Below are 18,263 nucleotides of genomic sequence, written 5' to 3' on the forward strand. Positions count from 1 at the left end.
ATGCAAATAGGGTCGTAAGTCTAATGTTAAAGCGGGGGTCCACCTACATCATCTAAAAAAAAAAATATTAAAAGCCAGCAGCTACAAATACTGCAGCTGCTGACTTTTAATAAATGGCCATTTACCTGTCCCAGGGTCCAGCGATGTCGGCAGGCGACGCTGAGAACCCGCTCGGTTCTCGGCAGCTGCCGCCGCCATCCTAGGTGAGGGAATCAGGAAGTGAAGTGTTGCGGCTTCACTTCCCGGTTCCCTACTGCGCATGCGCGAGTCGCGCTGCACGTCCCAAGTGGTCTCCGCTCTCTCCTGGGAGCTGAGGAGGGATAAGTGATAAATGAACAACTAAATGTATCCTCCTTATTATCATATCCATACGTCACGGTGTTTGCCTGTTATACATGTACATATCTGTCACAATCAAATACTATTTGTAGAGTATCCATTACATCTTATTACCTATTCCTACAAGTTAATTCCTTATAGTAGATTTGTGACCTTATTTGCGGGTGTGTAAATGCCCGGCCGCCCCTGTAACACACTTGCATACTTATTTACAGTCTATTATTAACTATTATCGTCAGAGTATTGCTACAGGCATAATCTGCACTATTTGCATAAGTATCCACCACCTCCTATTACCCTTCTGTAGTTTATAGACGCCCAGCCGCCCCTGTAACACTTCTATAAACTAGTACACAGTTGAGTAATACCTCTCACCGTGAGATTATTGCTACAGGCATAATCTGCACAATTCGTACAACTTGTATAAGCATCCACTATTTTCCTCTGTCTTTAGTGTATAGACGCCTGGCCGCCCTTGTAACACACCTATTCATAGTAAAGTAATATTCAGCATTGTTTTATCATTGTTACAGACATAATCAGTACAATTCACACAACATGCACTACATACTGTAACACGTGTATAAACGCCTGGCCGCCCTTGTAACACGGCAGTAGATTTATTCATTGTCAACTCAACATTAGAATTACGACCCTATTTGCATGTGTGCAAATGCCCAGCCTCCTTTGTAACACATGCATATAGACACCCGGCCGACCATGTAACACACATGTATATTGATTCAATGTCAACCTTACGTTTGCATATTTATTTATTATTGTTAATTTAACCACTGCCATCTGTGCCCTGTACCCCTGTGTCAAATTCCTTCAGGACTTCATTGTATATAGCATTGACGTTAATGATCCATTTTGCGGGTGCACGGTCGTCTTGGCCGTCCTCGTAATACATCTGTCACTTCCCTTATCATTGTGTATTCAACATCTGCCCACACTCCTCCCCCTCACCATTCATAATCCAGCTTAAGGAGTATGGGCGTAGGTCTGACGAAGGAGCCGCACATGCTCTGAAACGCGTTACCACCCCCTTCTCTACACTGACACCATCAGCCTCGTGTGTCCCGCAGTGAATACCGGCTTCCCTGCTGCCTCCTCTTTCCAACACACATGAGAAGGCTTTACAGCTGCTGGACGGCTCTACACGGCTCTCTACCACCGTGCTGAGGAGGGACACATGCCACAGATGACGACTCCTGATTTTATCATGTCTTTTAACACTCAACAATCTTGTAAGTGCTTTTAACCCTTTGTGCACTTTATTTAATTTTGCATAATGCACTTACAGGCGCCTTTCTTTTCCTTTTTTCTCTGCTCACTGAAGACTAAGAATTGATCGATTGGCAATTTTTGATCACGTAGCTCTCAGTGTACAGGTGGCAGGGGACAGATGTAGCATTGATCGGATCCACCTAGGTGAGTATAAATGTGTTTTTTTTTTTTTTTTTCATACCCCGCACTTCTCTTTTTTGTAAAACTTTTTTGTTAAACCCCCGTATTTTTTGAGTATGATCAGGTGTTTTTAACTAGCCCTGCAGGAAATGTCATTCTTGTATGTGTGCGCTGTAAAACATTTTGTATTTCTTGTAAAACTGACTTCCATTGCCTCGGTAGAGTGCTTGAACAGTAAAGGAGGCAGATGAATTTCCTGCTTATGTCAAAAGTTTATTAGAAGGTTTAGTGAATCTTTGCGCATCTTTCACAGGTAAACTTGAAGACTCTGAGATTTATTCTTTGGCTGCAAAGAAGCTGGAGACATTGTTAAAACATAAGAAAGTGAAGAGCCCTTTGGAACCTCAACAACCTGTCGGGTATTCAGAAAAGGTTCCAAGGGCCCCTCCTGCAGCTGGTGCTGGTAAGATGATTTAATTACCCTGACCTGTTCTAATGTGCACAGTTAGCTTCACCATACTGTATCAGCATATCCTTTTCTTCCTACTGGTATGTTACCTACAGGTCCATACGGGTGGCAAAAAAGGCCGTTGACCGTATTTTATTGTCCACCCGACTCCATATCTTTTTTTTTTTCTATTATTTATTTTATACAAACATATTACACAATATAAAAACTATACAACGAACTGCTCTTCACAGTTCCTCAAGCCAATACATTATATTCCATCCCCCCTTCCCCATCCCATCCCCCCCACCTCTAATCTCTGTGAATTCTATTTTCTATACCTTTATTGCTGCTTATTCACTTTAGTCTCCATTGGTCATAACCTCGACATACCTCCACTTCTTCTTAAAATCCTGCCAACATTTCCACTTTTCCGACCTCCCCTCCCTTTCCTCCTCCCCACTGAATCTTAAGCTCTCCATATTATGCGTCACATCAACTGCAATAACCCAGTCCCGAATTTTTGGGCTTCCTTCCTCCTGCCATTTCTTTGGTATAAGACTTTTCGCTGCATTCAATAAATGGGGTAGTAGTGATTCCTTATATTGCTTCTCTTAACCCTCTACTCCATGGAATATACATGTCCACGGATCTTCTAATACTTCTTTTCCCGTAATTTCTTTAATCAGTTGTAGAATTTCTTTCCAATGGTTTTTAATTTTGGGACAGGTCCATCACAGGTGGGCCATAGTTCCCGTGACCTTACAGCCTCTCCATCATTGCTGGGATTTCTCCGGTTGATATTTGCTCAATTTATCTGGTGTTACATACCACCTTGTCAGGCCCTTATAGTTAATTTCAGCCGTTTTGATATCTATGGCAGAGCTATGTGTTAAATTCAAAATCTTCCCAATCCTGTTTTTATAATCAAGTGACCCCAGCTCATTTCCCCATTTTTTTTTTTTTTTTTTTTTTAAGAATGGCGGTATCTCCGGTTCCCCATCTGCCAGTAATATTTTGTATAACTTAGAAATATCCCTTTTTGCGGATCCAACTATGCATAACCTTTCTAATAATGTTAATTTCTCCCCTGTTCTTATTGGTTGGGGCAAATTCTCGACAAAATGCTTCAACTGGAGGTATCGCCATTCGTTTATCGCCATTATATCTGTGTTTTGTTGTAACTCAAAAAGTGTCTTTATTTTCCCTTTCTTAATTATATCTCTTAATTGTGCATTATCTCTTTTTATCCAATTCCCCCCTATATTCCTTTTCCCTGGTGTAAAATAATCGTTATCTTTCAAAAAAATTAAAGGTGAGTTATATCGCCACTTGCCTTGTTTGTGTACCAAATCCCATATTATAAGTGCATTCCATGTTATTTCATGTGTGTTATCTCCTATTACCCTGTACTGTGAGGGTTTCCATATTATACTGTTCAAACGTGCTCCACACATATTATTTTCTATTCTAACCCATTGTTTTTCACTTTTCTCCCTCGCCCATTCCACCACTCGTGACAGCACCACAGCATAGTAATATTTTTTAAAATCAGGTACCGCTAATCCCCCTTGTTTTTTCCCTTGTCTAAGAACGGCAAATTAAATTCTGGGTTTTTTATTTTGCCAAATGAATCTCATTATCATAGTTTTTAAAACTTGAAAATAATGAGGCGGTAACGTAATGGGCAACATTTGAAATTTGTAAAAGATCTTTGGCAGCAAAACCATCTTCACTATGTTGATTCGCCCAATCCAGGAGAGGGGTCTTGATGTTATTTTTTTATTTCATTTTTTATTTCGTCTAATAATGGAATATAATTTATTTTATATATTTTATTCAGAGAAGACGCCAACTTTATTCCTAAATATTTTAATCCCTCCTTCCTCCATGGAAACTTTTTGCAGGCACTGCTCTTCATATTTCTTTACATTTATGCTTAAGATCTCAGATTTATTAAGATTGATTTTAAAGTTTGATATTTCCCCATATTGTTTTAATATTTTAAGTAGGTTTGGCATTGTTATCCTCGGATTGGATATGTAGAACAATAAATCATCGGCGAAAGCCTCCACTTTGTGCTCCTCATTCCCAATCTGGATACCTCCAATGTCTGGATTGGATCGAATCCTTGCAAGGAGGGGTTCAAGGGACAATACAAAAAGTAACGGAGACAGGGGGCATCCCTGTCTCGTTCCATTTTTCATTTTGAAAGAGGGGGATAGCTCCCCATTGATTTTTATAGCTGCGGTCGTTTTTTTATATAATATTTTGATCCTCTGAATCATTTTTGGGCCCTATCCCATGGATTCCAGTGTTTTAATCATTACTCCCCAGTCTACCCTGTCGAATGCTTTTTCAGCATCTATCGACAAGAATAGACCTGGGGACCCACCGTTTTTAATTTTTTGGAGGAGGAGCAATGTTCTCACTCCATTGTCCCTCCCTCCCGGGGACAAAACGGACCTGGTCAGGATGGACCAGATCTTTCATCACATCCTTCATCACATCCTTCATTCTTGTTGCCAAGATAATTTGAACACATTGATCCGTCTTTCCCCTCCTTCAAAATGACTGTTATTGATGCCGACATGGCCTCTCTGCTCATTTCATACTCAACCCCCAGACCATTCATGTATTGGCAGAGCCTTGGGACCAGAATATCCCCAAACTTTTTTAAATAGAGTGTAGGAAACCCGTCTGGGCCAGGGCTTTTACCCGGGGCAGAATCTTGTGCTTTCTTGATTTCCTCTTCAGTTATGGGTTTATCTAACATATCCCTGTCACTCTCGGATATTTGGGGGAGCCCTGTTCTTTGTAAGAACTCATCTGTTTTCCCTGTTCTATTCTTTTCCTGCCGTCCCTTGTTTACTGAATACAATGTCTCATAGTATATTTTAAATACCTCCGCTATCTCCTTTGTCTTATAAACCAATTCCCCCTGTTTATTTTGAATCTTTTCTATATAATTTATTGATTTTTTTTTTTTTTTTTTTTTTTAACATTTTAGCTAGATGTTTACTTGGCTTATTTCCCCATTGATACCTGTCTTTTAATACTCTGCTAAATATCCTATTTGTTTCCTGTTTCATAAGATCTTTTAGCTCATCCCTCCTCATTATCAATAGGTGAAATGTCTCCTGATGTTGTCCTTTGAGATTTTTATGTATTTGTTCTAATCTGTATATTTCATCTATTAATGTTTTTCATATTTTTGGATCTCTCTTTTTTTTTTTTTTTTTTTTTTTTACCGCCCCTATAGAGATAAGTATGCCCCTAATGTAGGCCTTATGGGCCTCCCAAAGAGTGGTATATGATATCTCTTTTGTATCATTAATCTGGAAATAATTTTCTATCTCCTTTCGGACTGTTTCTGCATCTTTCTTATCTTGTAATAATGCCTCATTTAATCTCCAATTATAGGGGGGTCTTTGTATTCCTGTTATTGTCATTTTCGTAGTTACGGGAGAGTGATCAGACAGCGTTGACATTTCTATGTTTGAATCAGTTACCCACTCTAATGCTTTATGGTCTACCATTATATAATCTATTCTGGTGTACGTCCCGTGTACAATGGAGTAAAAAGTATAATCTCGCGTTTTAGGATGCATGATCCTCCACACATCTAGTATCTGGTGTTGATACATTTTCTGTTTTATCATTTTTAATGATGTATTTCTAATCCTCTGTACACGGGCCGTACTATCAATTTCAGGATCCAAGCAAAAATTCAGGTCTCCAGCCATTATTATGTAACCTTTGTTAAAATCCATCAACCACTCCATTACCTCTTTTATATATTTTATTGGGGACATATATGTCTGCCAATGTACATTCCATTTCTTCTAGGCATCCCCTCAAAAAGAGGTATCTGCCTTCAGGGTCAGTCATACTTTCCTCCAATTTAAACCTAACCCCTGCGGCTAATCCAATTGCCACTCCCTTGGCTCTCTTTGTTGATGAATCCGCATAGTACCATGTCGGGAAGTCTCTAGAAAATAATTTAACATTTGAGTCCTGCAGGAATACAACTTCTGCCCCGTATCGTTTTAATTCACTCAAAATTTTTTGACGCTTAGTGGGTGTGTTCAGTCTGCGAACATTGTATGTCAAAAATTTAATTTTGTTTTCCTACTAGTGGTTGCTGTATCTATTTTTGAGAGGTATCTCTTCCCCCCAACTCCATCCCCCCCTTACCCCCTCTCTCCCCTCCCGATCCTCCCCCTCCCTCCTCCACCCTTCCCAGGCCCCCTCTGGCCTCTAAACCATTGATGGATTTGAACTTCATTTCCACCAATGGTTTTTTCTTTCCTTTCTTTTTTTCCCTTTCCTTCCTCAGAGGTGGAACTCTGACCTTGTCCCCTACTCCCTCACCCCCCTCCGTCCACTCCAGGCACGGTGGGGCGTAAGGACTGGACGCACACTAGTGACCCCGAGGCTGCCATTCTCAGACTCTCCCCCCCCCCCCCCCCCCCCACCCGCTTTATTTCCTTTTTGTTATATATTTTCTATTTCCCCTAAGGCATTTACGGAAAGTTACTCAGTGCCCATCTTTATATGACATTTTCTTCCTCTGCCCATCCTGGTATCACTGGAACTTGTAGATCCAGTCTAATGCAGAACTCCTGTAAATCTTCATGGAATCTTAATCTTGCGGATCTGCTGTCTTTATGCCCTATCAGGCATGCCGGGAATCCCCAGTTATACTTGATGTTCACTAATCACATTTGCTCTAATAGTGGTTTAAGGAGTCGTCGCCTAGCAAGTGTTTCAGGTGCAAGATCTGTAAAAATTTGAAGCTCCGTCCCTTCATATTTTATAGGGGGTCTTTCCCTCATTTTACCCCAAATTTCTTCTTTTTCTTTCTGAAATCTCACAAGAATGTCTCTGGGACGATCCGCTGCTGAATTTTTGGGATTTCTGACCCGATGGATTCTATCAATCTTAATACTCTTTTCTGGTCCTTTGTCCAGCAGCGGGTTAAATATTGAGTTCATAATTCTCCTCAGATGTTCGCCATTTTCCTCTGGAAGGGCACGGATTCTAAGATTTCGTCTTCTATTTTGATTTTCCTGGTCCTCCAGTTTGTACAGGATTCTCCTCTGGTTTATCTGTGTTAATCTCACTTGCTCTTTTAATTTGCTGAGTTCTTGGGCCTGATTATCTGTCCTGTCCTCTATCTCTTCCACTCGAGCCAACAGCTGCCCCAGGTCTGTTCGTAATGCGGTAATTTCCCCTTTAATTGAATTTTCTAGTCTCAATAACATCTCCGACATTTCTAGTTTTGTTGTCATCTGGGCACCTACATTCAGTTCTTCTATTTTACTTATTTCCACCTCACTCTCTATACAAGTATCTTCTCTCGAGAGGTCCAGAGTATCTCCTTTCTTTTTAGCAAGATCTTTTCTCTTATCTTGTTTCGCCTGTTGTTGTTCTTCCAGTCTTGTACTCTGGGGACTTGGCCCTTAGGTCATATATTGTTTGATCGTACTAGTGTTTGCTTTTTCCTTAGGGGTTTTGGGCTCACTTTCCTTCCTGGTCCTACCTTTCATACTGATTTTTTTTGTTTGTAGTTTCGAGAGTTTAGTATCTATTTTCTCTTCTTCTGGGAGATCGTTGAAAACCTGGAAACCTCACACCTAGATAGGTATCCCTGGATTTACAAGAAAGCCACCAATTTGCATGGAGGCTCCAAGAGCCCTCAAAAAAAAAAAAAAAAAAAAAGTCCAAGTTATATTTTCACCATAGGGGGTCAAGTCCGTGTGTCTAACTGTGACCTTAAGTAGGCCGCCACAGGTTAAACCCACCAACCAATTAATAATTGTATAGAGGGGTATTTATTTTGGTCCGCTAATTTCTGAGGGGTACCAAGGCTTTTTAATCATAATGGTTGATCCTCTAATGCTCCTACTTGCCAACCTTTACTGTCCTAACCGAGACATACAAAAAGAGGAGAGGAAGAAGAAAAAAAAAAAAAAGAAAAAAAAGAAGGATTTGTTAGTCTGTGCAGATATTTCCTGCTATATCCAGTTTTTTGCACAGGTGAATACTGGCCTCTACCAGTCTGTACTGGATTTATACACGTGTTGTAGATGGGTTTTTGATAAATGGCAGATTTATGCAGGATTATTCAGAAGTATTCCGCTATTTCAGCTTTTGGCCCCGTTCAAAATTGCAAATGCCTGTGTGGCATATTCCGAAGCTGTTCCAAAGATAACAGAAGCAGTTACATATCTGTAGGAATATACATATGTTCAGGTTTTGCTGTTTATAGATGTCTGCTTGCTTCTACTGGAATATACCAAACTTTACTGCTGCATATAGACAGTGTAGGCAACTACAGGATTAGCATCAAGTCCTTGTAGGTATATACCGAAATATGCAGTTGAACATCACATCCATTTAAACACAGTTCATCTCTGAGCAATTAAGTCTCTGTTGATATATGTAGGTTTGCAAGCATATGCAGATTTCTACTAGTGTATGCCCAGCTTAGCTACTGTGAATTAGGGGCAGAGTGTACAACCTCAGTCCAGTCCTAGTAGGTATATACTGCAATATATACACACATGCTATAGTTACTTTAAAGCACAGTTCAACTTTTGCTCAATTGTAAAATACCTTACTGCTTCTCTACTTTGTCCAGCTTTTCCACCTGCTGCTGATTCGAGATCAAGCTCTCATCCGTCAGGCCACTGTGGCTCTCATATGTCCTATGCCTTCGGGGAATCCTTAATACTGCTATTCCACCCCGTCTCAGGCTTCCACTTGCCACTTGTCCGGCCGGATATCTGTATACCCTGACACCGGTCCGTGATCTTTAACCGCTCTGTTGTAGCCCGCAGACATAGGGGGAGCAGGTAGGGGTGGGGGAGGGGGGCCAGCTCCCAGCTTCTCAGTTCCCCCGCATGCTGACGAATTCCGGTGGCTGTCTGTCTCACGGGCTGGTTGCAGGATCGCCGGTGGAGTTCCTAGGGGGAGCTAGGTCGTCATTAGTGAGAACACCGCTGCCTCTCACTCAGAGGGTTTACCTAGGCTTCCCCCGGGTCTCCCTCGTGCATCCTATGGGCGATTTGGTCAGGCCCCTCCCTCCGCACGTTGCGTTCTCACGTCCTCATCCCTATGCCAAGGCCATCTGATTATCCACCCGACTTCATATCTATCTGCTAAAATTGCAGCTGAATGGTGTAGTACACATGCCTTGCTTCCATGCATCACAATCGCTGCAAATTTTAACTTGACTTTCAGAGTTTGACAGGGGACACTGCCTGTCAAACTCGCCCATTGAGGTCACTTCTGGACGGTGGGTGATCCTTAGATTTTTAGGCTGCCCACAGCCACCAACCCCCCTCCTCAGCCCCTACTTCATCATTAGTAGAGAAAAATATCACAAGATCACCAATGAAAGCCGCTGGATAGCAGCCCCACTGTCAGCGTGCGCTCATAGCGGCTTCTGTGACGATCTTGTGAGATTTGTAGACTGTAAGTGTATCTTGTACAGACTGCATGCAGGTGTTCAGTTCTCTCTTTAAGGGCTTCTGGAAACAAGACAAATAAGACCATTTTATTGTTTTCTGAAGTTAACTAGGGGGAAGTCTGTTACTTGGTGTAATGAGCAAGTAGTAACAAAGGCTATGCCAATAAACTAGTTGTGAACTCCAGGAAAGAAGCCAAATGCATATGGGAATTATTTTACATATTTTTACATGTCAAGGGATTTAAAGTCATTCTTGTGATTCAGACACTACTGTAAGACTGTGCATACGGGTCTTTGACCTCCTCTGTGACAGCAACCTGCTTGCTGATTAGACAGTGATGGAACAGCAGTACACTGATTGACCACCCTCTCCTTTTGTCAGCACATGTGCACTGAAGCAAAGCTTGATTTGTTCCGAGTGCTGAATCTAGCTCATCCCAATATGAGTGCTGCTTTACAGGGGACTGATGTCAAACCAAACTTGGGTACTTACCTTAGCTGCATGGAAAAAATAAATTTTTCATGGCTGCACAGTTTGAATAATTGCCATCTCCCTGGAATTCCATTTTAACAGTGACTAAGTGGTTAGCACTTCCTTGGTTTGTCCTGGGGGGGGGGGTCTGTACTAATGGAGGGGGATTGGTCTGTCCGGGGGGGTCTGTACTAATGGAGGGGGATTGGTCTGTCCTGGGGGGTCTGTACTAATGGAGGGGGATTGGTTTGTCCTGGGGGGTCTGTACTAATGGAGGGGGCGGGAATTTGTCTTAGGGGGGCTGAACTAATGGAGGGGGATTGGTCTGTCCTGGGGGGGTCTGTACTAATGGAGGGGGGTTGGTTTGTCCTGGGGGGGTCTGTACTAATGGAGGGGGGTTGGTTTGTCCTGGGGGGGTCTGTACTAATGGAGGGGGATTGGTTTGTCCTGGGGGGGTCTGTACTAATTGGGGGGGGGGGTTTGCTTTGTCCTGGAGGGTCTGTACTAATGGAGGGGTGATGGTTTGTCCTGGGGGGTCTGTACTAATGGAGGGGGGTGGTTTGTCCTGAGGGGGGTCTTTACTAATGGAAGGGGGGTGGTTTGTCCTGGGGGGGTCTGTACTAATGGAGGGGGGTCTGTACTAATGGAGGGGGTTGGTTTGTCCTGGGGGGTTTCGCTGGATCAGGTGAGAGGGCCGATCGTCCATTATCTGCTAACGTCCATAGGAACTGCAGTCTTTGACCATCTCCTTTACCATGTCTGCAGTCTTTGACCATCTCCTGTACCATGTCGGCAGTCTCTGACCATCTGCTGTACCATGTCGGCAGTCTCTGCCATCTCCTGTACCATGTCGGCAGTCTCTGCCATCTCCTGTACCATGTCGGCAGTCTCTGGCCATCTCCTGTACCATGTCGGCAGTCTCTGGCCATCTCCTGTACCATGTCGGCAGTCTCTGGCCATCTCCTGTACCATGTCGGCAGTCTCTGGCCATCTCCTGTACCATGTCGGCAGTCTCTGGCCATCTCCTGTACCATGTCGGCAGTCTCTGGCCATCTCCTGTACCATGTCGGCAGTCTCTGGCCATCTCCTGTACCATGTCGGCAGTCTCTGGCCATCTCCTGTACCATGTCGGCAGTCTCTGGCCATCTCCTGTACCATGTCGGCAGTCTCTGGCCATCTCCTGTACCATGTCGGCAGTCTCTGGCCATCTCCTGTACCATGTCGGCAGTCTCTGGCCATCTCCTGTACCATGTCGGCAGTCTCTGGCCATCTCCTGTACCATGTCGGCAGTCTCTGGCCATCTCCTGTACCATGTCGGCAGTCTCTGGCCATCTCCTGTACCATGTCGGCAGTCTCTGGCCATCTCCTGTACCATGTCGGCAGTCTCTGGCCATCTCCTGTACCATGTCGGCAGTCTCTGGCCATCTCCTGTACCATGTCGGCAGTCTCTGGCCATCTCCTGTACCATGTCGGCAGTCTCTGGCCATCTCCTGTACCATGTCGGCAGTCTCTGGCCATCTCCTGTACCATCTCCTGTACCATGTCCCCAGTCTCTCACCATCTTCTGTACCATGTCCCCAGTCTCTGACCATCTCCTGTACCATGTCCCCAGTCTCTGACCATCTCCTGTACCATGTCCCCAGTCTCTGACCATCTCCTGTACCATGTCCCCAGTCTCTGACCATCTCCTGTATAAAAAATATTTCTTAAGTCATTTTCGGTCAGTTTTCGGTGTATATATATATATATATATTTTGACGGCACTACTATAGAAGTACCTGTAATAAATATATTTTTTTCTTTCTTTCCCAAGCTTATCTAGCAGTAAAAGGGGTGTGTGTGTGTGTATGTATGTGTGTGTATGTATATATATATATATATATATATATATATATATATATATATATATATATATATATATATATATATAATATAAAATAAAATATTTTGCAATAAAAAGTATGTGAACCCTTTTGGAATGATCTGTATTTCTGCACAAATTGGTCATAAAATGTGCATCTAAGTCACAACAATAGACAATCACAGTCAGCTTAAACTAATAACACACAAAGAATTAAATGTTATCGTGTTTTAATTGAACACACCATGTAAACATTCACAGTGCAGGTGGAAAAAGTATGTGAACCCTTGGATTTAATAACTGGTTGAACCTCCTTTGGCAGCAATAACTTCAACCAAACGTTTCCTGTAGTTGCAGATCAGACGTGCACAACGGTCAGGAGTAATTCTTGACCATTCCTCTTTACAGAACTGTTTCAGTTCCGCAATATTCTTGGGATGTCTGGTGTGAATCGCTTTCTTGAGGTCATGCCACAGCATTTCAATCGGTTTGAGGTCAGGACTCTGACTGGGCCACTCCAGAAGGCGTATTTTCTTCTGTTTAAGCCATTCTGTTGTTGATTTACTTCTATGCTTTGGGTCGTTTGTCCTGTTGCAACACCCATCTTCTGTTGAGCTTCAGCTGGTGGACAGATGGCCTTAAGTTCTCCTGCAAAAAGTCTTGATAAACTTGGGAATTCATTTTTCCTTCGATGATAGCAATCTGTCCAGGCCCTCACGCAGAAAAGCAGCCCCAAACCATGATGCCCCCACCACCATTCTTCACAGTTGGGATGAGGTTTTGATGTTGGTGTGCTGTGCCTCTTTTTCTCTACACATAGTGTTGTGTGTTTCTTCCAAACAACTCAACTTTGGTTTCATCTGTCCACAGAATATTTTGCTAGTACTGCTGTGGAACATCCAGGTGCTCTTGTGCAAACTGTAAACGTGCAGCAATGTTTTTTTTGGACAGCAGTGGCTTCCTCTGTGGTATCCTCCCATGAAATCCATTCTTGTTTAATGTTTTACATATCGTAGATTCGCTAACAGGGATGTTAGCATATGCCAGAGACTTTTGTAAGTCTTTAGCTGACACTCTAGGTTTCTTCTTCACCTCGTTGAGCAGTCTGCGCTGTGCTCTTGCAGTCATCTTTACAGGACGCCCACTCCTAGGGAGAGTAGCAGCAGTGCTGAACCTTCTCCATTTATAGACCATTTGTCTTACCTTGGACTGATGAACAGCAAGGCTTTTGGAGATACTTTTATAACCCTTTCCAGCTTTATGCAAGTCAACAATTCTTAATCGTAGGTCTTCTGAGAGCTCTTTTGTGCAAGGCATCATTCACATCAGGCAATGCTTCTTGTGAAAAGGCAAACCCAGAATCGGTGTGTGTTTTTTATAGGGCAGGGCAGCTGTAACCAACACCTCCAATCTCATCTCATTGATTGGACTCCAGTTGGCTGACACCTCACTCCAATTAGCTCTTAGTATTGGTTCACATACTTTTTCCATCTGCACTGTGAATGTTTACATGGTGTGTTCAATAAAAACATGGTAACATTTAATTATTTGTGTGTTATTAGTTTAAGCTGACTATGATTGTCTATTGTTGTGACTTAGATGAAGATCAGATCACATTTTATGACCAATTTGTGCAGAAATCCATATCATTCCAAAAGGGTTCACATACTTTTTATTGCAACTGTATATATACACACACACACACCCTTCACATGATATTAGCTTCCTACAAAACCAAAATAAAGCCAAAGGATCAGCATAATGGTAAAATAAAAAAATAGTATCTTGTAAATGAGATCATAAATATTGGCATAAGTATTGCCTGCCTCAAAAAATCAACTTTAAAGAGATGTCATTTTGTTTTTGAAATAGCGTTATTGGTTGGTTTTCCTATAATTGTTTGCTTTACCTATATGTCATTTGTTCATCTATACAATTCAGAGAACAATAACGTGACAGTCACCGACAAAGCAGATGCAGAAGACAAAGAGGATGTAATCCATAAATTGGTGGCCTTGCTACAGGAACAGGCTGTTGAAATCAATGAAAAGGTAAGAGCAAATACAGGGATCACACCTTTTAATACAGATTTGTTTAAAGCTGGCCATACATGAGTCACTTTTTTTTTTTTTTTTTTGTTTTGTTCAGCCAGCAGGTTGAATGAAAGAAAATGACTTGATTCCCCCATCCACACACTCAATGTGGATGGGGAGATCTCTCCCGCTGAGCTATTGTATTCTAACAGCAGGGATTCAGTTCTGTATGGGGAATAATTTTTCAATCTATTCTATGTAAATTTAGAGATGCAAAATTCACTGAAAGGACTGAGGTGCACAACTTACTTTTACTGGAAAAGCGAGCCTTTTCATCCTAAACCCTTATTTCTACTTTTGGATGAAGTGAGTGAGGCTTAGAATGACTTCTAGTGCTGTCTTCCATTTAGGAGATCCCCCCCCCCCACTTAAAGCGGAGTTCCACCCAAAAATGAAACCTCTGGCGTTGCATTTGGCACCTTTCAGGGGGGGAGCAGATACCTGTCTAATACAGGTATTTGCTCTCACTTCTGGCGAAAGATCGCTGCAGTATCCGTGGCGATCTTCGCCATGTCTGGCCCCTCCTCCACCCCCCCCCCCCCCCCCCCCGCTGTCTTCTGGGAGACACGGAGGTCCCAGGAGACAGCAGGGACCACTAAACGCGCAGCTCGACTCGCGCATGCAATGCGCAGTGGGAAACCAGGCTGTGAAGCCCCAAGGCTTCACTTCCTGATTCCCTTAAGATGCCGGCGCCTCTACCCAGAGCCGAGGGACGGGTCGGCTTTGGGTGAGGACATCGCGGGCACCCTGGACAGGTAAGTGTCCTTATTTTAAAAGTCAGCAGCTGCAGTATTTGTAGCTGCTTGCTTTTATTTATTTATTTTTTTCAGGCGGTATTAAACCCAGAAATAAATTATATATTGCAGCTTTCTAGTTCTTCGATGTGATGGCTGCAATAGTTTTCTTCTTCTAAAGGGTTGAGACAAAGCATTTACCATGGAGGGGTGCTTACAATGACCAGCTTTTATTCTTTTATGCAAAACCTTCATTCTGAAACAGTTGTAACTTCTTAAAGCCCAAGTCCAGGCAAAAATTCAATTTAAATAGTGCATTGGGCATGAGCTACCATCTTAGTCTTGATTGCAAACACCTCTTCCTAAGCCACCCTGCAGTGTAATGGATCAAACTCCGTTTCATCTATGAGCTAAGCTAACTTCTTGGCCTGGGGGCCAGAAATTTTTCCCGCTTATCTTCTTGGGCACTGGTCTCCTCACTGACCCTGTGAGTTCTCCTGCCTCTGGAGCCCATGAGAGAGGACCCAGCAATAGGTGTCCACATCATGCAGACAGTGATGTGAAACCTGAAGAAGGACCCCAGGAAGTAAACAGAAGGGAGGATTGTCATGTGACCTTGAGTTCAGGTATGTAAAGTGGGCGTTTTGAATAGTGTTTTTTTTTTTTTTTTTTTTTTTTTCATACCAACAGTTGGTTGATTGTAGGGAGGCTGCTACTAAATGTCTTCCCATTTCACTTAACCTCCCTGGCGGTATGATTATTTCGGATTTTAGGTGCTGAAAGCGGTACAATTATTTTGCATGGAAATTTGGCGTTTTATATTGTAGGTCTGTAATCCTTAACAATAACACACTTAAATCTGTCCAAACAAGAGTCTAGTAGATATCCCGGGTATGATGAAGTTTGAAACACAAAAACATAAATTATAATATAATAAATATAAATAATTACAAAAAAAAATAATATAATAATAATAAAATACATTTCCCCACTATTCACCATCGCTCAATTCTGCAAATGTTCTAATTTACTATCGCTGTTTTCTAGCTGGTCTAAAGCCACTTTTGATGTAAAGGGACACTTTTTGGTTGCTATGGACAATCTCAAGTTTCCAGGCAGAAAGAACAGTATATATAACATAAAACTGCATGCAGGGCATGGGCCAAAGCACTGGGGACAAAAGGGATGTGAAATAATTTCATACAGTACTGTAATCTGTAAGATTACAGTACGGTATGTGTTATGGTTTGTACATTTTTTTTAATTTGCCGCCAGGCTCCGCCCCCCGTGCGTCGCGACGCTCGCAGGGAACGGAGCCTGGCACGGAGAGGCTTCGGAGGAGACAGAGCCCGCAGACACAGCGGGGGACATCGCAGGATCCTGGGGACAAGGTAAGTAAAGCCGCACCAGGATCCTGCAATGTAATCCTGAGTGTGGCTCGGGGTTACCGATAATGGTGCTGAAATTTAACCCCGAGCCACACTCGGGAATACCGTCGGGGAGGCTACAGGAGTGTCTATTGCAAAAATATTTTGTTCAGACGATTATATGTAGTTAAAGTGGAAGAAAAGCCTTACCTGCAAGTATGGTAAAAATGTTCTCTCCGATTACCTATTCTGCCTAGCCCATAAAAAAATATCTGTACTTGCCTATTTCTAATCCGGTCCAGTCACATGATTCCGCAGCTTCGGCTCCCCTGTGTAGTGGAAGCCTACAGGTGACATCAGGGCTCTAGGAATTCATGGCCGTTGAGTGCTACCTTAAACAGAGCTGCAGGATCACATGACTGGAGTGAATTCAAAATAGGTAAGTATATAGATCTTCTTTTTTTTTTTTTTTAATACAGGTTATGCAGGATAGGTAGGAGGATGGTGGAAGGAACGATTTAAGAATAGAAATATTTATGGTTATCTTCCACATTAAACACTTACCCTCCGGAAGGTTTACCCTCTTTAATGACCAGGCCGTTTTTTGCCATATTGCACTGCGTTGCTTTAACTGACAATTGCGTGGTTGTGCGACAATGTACCCAAATAAAATGCATGTCCTTATTTTTCCCACAAATAGAGCTTTCTTTTGGTGGTATTTGATCACCTCTGCATTTTTTTTATTTTTTTTTTAGCTATAAACAAAAAAAAGCAACAAATTTGAAAAAAAAAAAGATAGCTTTCCGGCCTTGTTCCCCAAAAATAGTTTTTTTGGCTTCCAATGTGCGTCTGACACCGAACTGTTTGCTGTTCTCCTCGTGGGGCTGTGAAAGCCCTGTTGCTTCAGAGTGTGATTGTCCCGGTTCCTATGTCCGGAACAGTTTCAGGGGTTTTATTCAAACCTGTTAACAGTCCAAAAGATGGAGGGCATTGTACGTCCAATTCCATGTCTGGATCATGGACGGATCGACTTCAGAGGATCCTGGTACAGATCCAGTCGGACATTGCAATGGCGGTGGCTCATGTCAATCACCAAGGCCTGCCAAATAGGGTGTTGGCAGCCCTGGCAGTTGCCAGTATCCTCCGGTGGGCAGAATGTTTCGTTTCGGCCCTCTCCAACGTACGCATTCCAGGAGTGGAATACTGACAGGCGGATGCCTCAGTCGGCTAGGGTTTGACCATGGGATGGGCCGTGTTTCATCGGATATGTCTCTGATGGGGCACTCCTGAGGTAGATCTGTTCATGTCACGGGATCCTCTGGTGGGCACCTCAATCGCTCTGGTGGCCCATGGGGCCGGTAACGTTTGCTCTACGCCTTTCCTCCTCTCCAGCTTCTGCTGTGGCTTTTGCGCAGGATCACAGCCGCGGGAATTCTAGTGGCTCCGATTGGGTCCCATCGGTCTGGGTACGCCGACCAGGTTTGCCTGGTCGCCGACAATACTTGGCGACTGCCTCTCAGGGAGGATCTACTGTCCCAAGGGCCGTTCTTCCATCCTGCTTTAGAGTCGCTGGTTTTAACAGGCTGTTATGAGCCAGGTGCTGCAGTTCCGACGCTGCTGATGGTTAGGGAGTCTACCTCTAGGAGGTTCTAACTTCAGATGTGGAAAGAGCATATATCTTGGTGTTAGTCACCTGGCATTCATCCTCGTTTCTCGGTGGCTCCGATTCCAACCTTGCTTCACCGGGGGTTGAGCAGTAATGGGCTTCAAGTACCATCAAGGGCCAGGTGTCAGCCTGGGTGGTCTTTTCAGCGTCCCCTGGTCTCGCACTCTCTGGTGCGTACCTCCTTATTCAAGGGATCCGCCGTCTGGTTCCACCGGTGCGGTCTCTTCTACAGCCATGGGATCTGAACATGTTGATTTTGGTTATACAGAAGCCTCTCTTTCAATATATTCGGGAGATTCCACTGCTTACTCTATCTCGGAAGGTGGCCTCTTGGTGGCTATCACCTCTGCTCGCAGGGTGTCGGAAATGGTGGTGTTATCTTGTCGATACACCTTA

The 18,263-nt window shown here is 43.2% G+C and overlaps 1 protein-coding gene across 1 annotated transcript in view; it reads left to right on the forward strand.

Annotated features, from left to right (window-relative positions):
• Nucleotides 1–18,263, forward strand: part of BCL2L12 (BCL2 like 12) — a 68,365-nt gene that overhangs the window by 27,423 nt on the left and 22,679 nt on the right. Inside the window, exons 4-5 of the mRNA XM_073602189.1 lie at nt 2,063–2,212; nt 13,949–14,058. Of these exons, the coding sequence (XP_073458290.1) occupies nt 2,063–2,212; nt 13,949–14,058 (260 nt within the window). The remainder of the gene's footprint in view (nt 1–2,062; nt 2,213–13,948; nt 14,059–18,263) is intronic.

This window comes from Aquarana catesbeiana, linkage group LG10 (genome assembly GCF_042186555.1).
Source record: "Aquarana catesbeiana isolate 2022-GZ linkage group LG10, ASM4218655v1, whole genome shotgun sequence".
Taxonomy (NCBI): domain Eukaryota; kingdom Metazoa; phylum Chordata; class Amphibia; order Anura; family Ranidae; genus Aquarana; species Aquarana catesbeiana.